Source organism: Caenorhabditis briggsae, assembly GCF_000004555.2.
Source record: "Caenorhabditis briggsae AF16 supercontig from assembly CB4, cb25.NA_291, whole genome shotgun sequence".
NCBI lineage: Eukaryota > Metazoa > Nematoda > Chromadorea > Rhabditida > Rhabditidae > Caenorhabditis > Caenorhabditis briggsae.
Window position 1 is genome coordinate 444 of NW_025543475.1, and position 5366 is coordinate 5809.

Here is a 5366-nt window from a genome sequence, read left to right on the forward strand (position 1 = left end):
TTTTCAAGGAAATGGTGGGCGGAGCTAACGAATGAAGTGGACGAAAGTTGGAAAAAACAGTGTAGGAGGAGAAGGAAAAAAGAGGGAACAAGCTGAAATTTTGGGAATTCGCTGCAATAAAACATCGAATCGTTCTTCTCGTGGTTTATGACAGGGAATTCGAAAAAGCGTACGATATTATTTGTGAGAACCAAGCTGGTAGCAGCCTTCCATATAACGTTTTATTTTGAGAAATCTGAAAATTATGAAAACTCGAAAACCATTTAGAAGTTATTTTTGTGTTCATGATATTTTTTATAAATTTTTCAGGAGATGAGATAACGAAGCATCATTTATAAGAAATTGAAAATCGACATGGAATTTAATTTTTTTTTTTAATTCTAATACCGTAAGATACCGTAAACATTCTAATAGAATGACCCTTCTAACTTTCAACTGTGAGCTCAATTATCTCAGTTCCTATGAGAGATGTCGAAAATCAGTCAACTGATAAAATATTGGTGATACTATGATGAATATTGTACCTGTTGAAACGTTTTTGATATCTTTTGAAGGAACCGAGATAAACCAGCTCAAAGTTTAAGTAATATGTGGGTTTCTATTAGAGCATTTACGGTAGTATTAGCCATAAATAATGTCTTGGATTCCAATTTCTATTAAAATTTTTACTTTTGAGTGTCTGAATAAGAACCCTATCAGGAGCTACTTTTGTACTTTACATCGTTTTGTACAATAACTAACGGAAGAGACAAAATGCCTTCTTGGCAAGTAATAGTACAAAAATATAGTTATATTTTTTATATAGTGATGTACCTGAAATTCGTAATCTAAAAGAACAAATTCTAATTATTCAAAGTCTGGACTCCAGGCATCCAAAGTGGACCATTTTCGAATAAAATAGTCTTTTGAAACTTTTTTTTTGGATCTCAACTTTTATTTTTTCCAGAAGCAATTTTGGGTTACGGTAGTTGTCGTTTTGGGACCTTCGGCCACGTCCACCGGTGTTTCTCTTCCACAGTTCTGATTTTTTGTACCAGAACAATAATTTCCCAATGCTTCAAACTTTTCTTTCCACATCCAAAGCTGTCCGAATTCTACCATATTTTTTAATATACCACAGAGAAACAACAACAAATCACTTTATTTTTGTTGTGCACTCGGGGGGAAAAATGGAAAAGTGAATGAGAGAAATATCGCGCCAGATTGAGTGTTTCGCGTCTTACATTTTCGGAGCCAATTAGTAAATTAGAACAGACAACTGAATAAAGTTTACTGGAGAAAAATGTCACATCCTAACTTGCCATTATGCCTCTAAAAGCTACCAAACAGTTACAGTAATACATTTCATTTTGAGTGGCGAATTCTTGGTTTATCACGATTTTGATAAAAATGACGTTCAGCTTTTTATTGAATTTAGTAAATAATTAACAAACAAATTTTTTAGAATAACCAGTAAAAAAAGGCAATAGATGGAACTTCGAATGAAAAAAACATGGTGACTAGAATTATGAAAATGTGTTCTACAGATGTCAAAATTCTTATCTTCTGCTTGCCGCCCGGTTGATGGGGGAGCTCAAAAATCCGGATTTGTAGATGATACGATAGGTCACGAACCAGCAACCAACGGCGACCACAGCTCCGAGAATCTAAAAATAAATACAATCACGCGTTTCAATGGAGCTTAAACAACCTCTTCGATAAAAATATGATAGTAAAGAACAGAGATAATGATTTGCTTGAACCAGAATGCATGTAGACAGAGCATGGCAACGAAAAAGTATTGAATCAAGCGAGTGAGACGATCGTGTTCTTCGCGATCTCCATCCATCTGTGGCACGGCATCAGTGACTTGTTGATAGTGACGGAAAGCAACAGCCTATGAAAACAATGATTTTCAACCTGGAAAAATTATAAGACCTACTTCTTCAGTGATAATGAGAATACTGTAGATCATCAAGAAGCAATGGCCTGAGATATCGTATCCTGGAGTCCAAACACCTTCATTTTCGGAGCACTGTGCCCGCGTCAACCTCCGTCCCTTGTCACAGACCGATGTGGCCGCATAAATTTTGTGGAATCTAGGTTAGGTATGATCGTAAAATGCGACAAAACGAGCAAACTTACAGTTGTACGGAGAGGTACCAACAAGCTGTTCCGACTCCTAAACGACAGACATCGATGATAGGTTGGTCCTGGTCGCGGCGATGATGAGCTTTCGAGGTAAACCTACAAATGTTACATTTTATTGTAAAACGGTTCTCAAAATATACCAGATAAACGGCCCGACGATGACTAAAGTCCAGAACCATCCCATTTTAACGCCATACTGATTCAGAATGCTGTGCTTTTGAACAAGGTAGTAGGTAGAATCCAGCTCGATGCGTGATTCAAGAAACGAGAGAAAAGTGACAAATCCCAAGTAGAAAAGAGCAACTTTTCGAGCATCTATGAAAAGAATTTTACGAGCAATCTGAAATTAGAGAAGGGTTTTTTTAATGATTGAGCGGTTTTTCTTACGGCCAGAAATATTCCAAGAGCTGCGTTTGGTGTGCTATTTGGAGAAACTTGCCGTTTGGGAGGCGAGTCGCTGAAATCTTAACGATTCATGGGAAAAAATAACATGGAGAACTGACGGTTTAGAACTTTTTCTTTTCGTCGACATATCGTGCTTGTATTTGGATAGTTTGCTGAAAATTTCAGACAAATTAAATGAGAGACACGTCGATTTAATGAGAAGTTCCTAGAAAGTGTCAATCAGAGAAAAAGTTAGTCCGCCGAGAATCTGTGTCGAAATATCGATTTTTACTTGACATTTTTTTGAAAATCATTAAAGATTTTTTTCTTTCTTCTTTTAAATATAACATTCAATGAAAATTTTAATTTTGGTCAACAGAAAACGTAATATTTTTGTTAAAAAATGCAGAAAATTAATGCAGAAAATCTCGGCCACAGCGGTGGCCTAGGAACCGACACTTTGCCATATTTCTCTTCCATCGCAATTTTGTTTTTTTTTTTTCGTTTTCACCCCATTTCCTCGTATTTTTCTTGCCTTTTCTTACATTTGTGTTGATATAATTCAAATTTGTTGCAGATATCATGGCTCGTGACGTCAAGAAGCGCGGAAAGCCTTCATACACAAACCGACGAAACCGTCAGAAAAATTTGAAGAAAAAACAAGAAAAAAAGAAGTTGTCGAAAAGTGCAGTGTAAGAAAATACACAATTTTTAGTTTTAAATTACACTGACATATTTATTTCAGAAAAATTATAAAAAGCAAATGGGACGAAACGAAAACGCCGAGAGAAAACGTTCGAGATATGGGAATTGCCTTCAATCCAAACGAAGCAGTTCCAATCAGAGAGCAACGAGTGAGTTTTGAAAAGAATTTGATAGCTAAAACAGCGGAAAATTTTATTAATAGCTTATAAACTGGATATTTCATCACTAAAAACACTATAGGAGTGAATTTTTCAGAAAGATATTATTGACGCCGTCCCAATCGATGGAGTAAGCATTGAAGTTCCGAAGCCAGCGAAAAAGATCACTGGAAGAAAGAAGAACGAAAAACAGGTAAGCATAACTAATTTCTGTTCAAGTTTTTCATTATAAATTGTTTTATTTGCCGAAAAATGCATTTCTGATTACAGGCCGAGTTTGTCATCTCGAATTTGGAGCAACAGGTGAAAGACGAAGAAGAGGCACGAGCGAATGAGGGCAGAAAGTTCAAGCTGTTCCATCGAGAAACTGAACTTTGCATCTATATGTTGGCCCGTCACGGAGAAGACTTCCAGGCGATGACGCGTGATCCGAAGAATCTGTGGCAGTACACACCGAAGCAGTGGGCTAAGAAGATTCGTACACATAAAGAATCAGAGATGCATAAGTTCCTGGAGACTGCTTGATGTCTATCTTTTGTTACTTTTTTGTTTTCGTTGTTACTGTTATATTTTACTTTTTCAACTTCATACTGAATGAACAAAAACTAAAAAATCAAGAACAACATTTATTCAGGAACAAAAAAATTATAAGTTTCAGTATTTCGTGTTAATTTTTGGCTTTCTCACAGATCCGCTTCTCATTTTTCCGCGACAAGCACCGTCACCTTCAAGCTGCCTTTCGAAGATAGCGAAGTACGTGTCGGTCTCTCTTTCCACTTCTGGCCGAAGTTTGCGGATGTCCACCTGGAATCATCTACATAGAATAAGAAACAAATCATGAGCACACTTTATGGCTCTCCACTCTCATTCCAAATGTAGTTCGGGCTTTGTTGAACGCAAACTTTCGATAACTTTCAATTGTAAAGATAGCCGTTGGTACAAGGAAAACTGGGTTGCTGGAAATGAAAATTATACGTTGACTTCGAAAAAATTTCTTACGAGTGAAAGATATAATCCATGTAGACTCGAATAGTCATTATTACGTCTTCTTCCAAATTCAGGATCACTGGAAGTGAATTGGCAAGGCCCATAGCAATAATAATAGCGATGATTGAAATGAAGAAACGGCGCATGAGCTAGAAAATGTTAATTGTAATATATTGAGCCTTATAATTAGTTACTTTTAAAGTTTTCAGATTCTCTTTCAGTTGGTAACGAATACTCAACGTGTAGTTTGTAGTTCGATGTTCTCTTTCTAATAACAAAAGACGTTGCTGGTTGAAGTACTCCACCAGTGCATAGATCTGAAATAAATATTGGCAAAAGAATCAGTTAAACTTAAAATACCACTCCAGAAGAGAACAAGGATATAATAACAGCGGAAATAAGAACTTGAAAAGTGATTCCTTTCGTTGTTGTGACCACTGACATCGTGCAAGCAAACAAGTTCTGAGCCAAAAATATCAAACAGAAAATCCAACGACGACTCTTTTTCTCGTAATCTCTGGAATCACTTCCTTAATACAGGTCTTCTTCTTTTTTGTCTTACTTTACGAGAATCGTTGCAAATATTCTCTCAGTTAGAATCCCCATAGGTGTGGTTATAACAAAATACATGTAGTGATATCTCATATTAGCTGCTATGAATATAGGATCGAACATATTCTCTTGAAAAGTGCATTTCCCAAAATGATGACATGCGTCGTTACAGTCAATGGCTGAAAATAAAGAAATAGGAAATATCTTGGGTTCAAAGATCCTCATACCATCTCTGATCTCAATTGCCAAACTATACTTGAACGCCCACAACAAAACACGACACATTAAAAGTTCAAACCAGAGGAGGAGTAAAGAGATAAAAATATTCCGTTGGTTTTTATGGAAGATTCTTTAAAAAATCTTTCATCTGGTTTTCTGATTCTCTGAATTCTGGTTCTTACGTGAATCTCATAGCAAAAGACACTCCAATCAAGGGTGAAAATGAAGCTG

At 36.3% G+C, this 5366-nt stretch overlaps 3 protein-coding genes across 3 annotated transcripts; 1 reads left to right on the forward strand and 2 right to left on the reverse strand.

The window, feature by feature from the left end:
• Nucleotides 1-1538: 1538 nt before the first annotated feature.
• CBG24962 lies at nucleotides 1539-2662 on the reverse strand (the record flags this gene model as incomplete). The annotated part of the gene is made up of 7 exons (XM_002648573.1): nucleotides 1539-1646; nucleotides 1691-1876; nucleotides 1922-2078; nucleotides 2125-2226; nucleotides 2271-2470; nucleotides 2518-2587; nucleotides 2634-2662. 7 exons carry the CDS (start codon nucleotides 2660-2662, stop codon nucleotides 1539-1541), a joined length of 852 nt encoding a protein of 283 aa, XP_002648619.1.
• Nucleotides 2663-3096: 434 nt separating this feature from the next.
• On the forward strand, nucleotides 3097-3902 carry CBG24963 (the record flags this gene model as incomplete). The annotated part of the gene is made up of 4 exons (XM_002648574.1): nucleotides 3097-3206; nucleotides 3260-3368; nucleotides 3475-3570; nucleotides 3648-3902. 4 exons carry the CDS (start codon nucleotides 3097-3099, stop codon nucleotides 3900-3902), a joined length of 570 nt encoding a protein of 189 aa, XP_002648620.1.
• A 129-nt stretch (nucleotides 3903-4031) lies between these two features.
• Cbr-sre-23 lies at nucleotides 4032-5201 on the reverse strand (the record flags this gene model as incomplete). The annotated part of the gene is made up of 7 exons (XM_002648575.2): nucleotides 4032-4181; nucleotides 4225-4333; nucleotides 4377-4513; nucleotides 4559-4681; nucleotides 4725-4881; nucleotides 4927-5095; nucleotides 5144-5201. 7 exons carry the CDS (start codon nucleotides 5199-5201, stop codon nucleotides 4032-4034), a joined length of 903 nt encoding a protein of 300 aa, XP_002648621.2.
• Nucleotides 5202-5366: the final 165 nt, after the last annotated feature.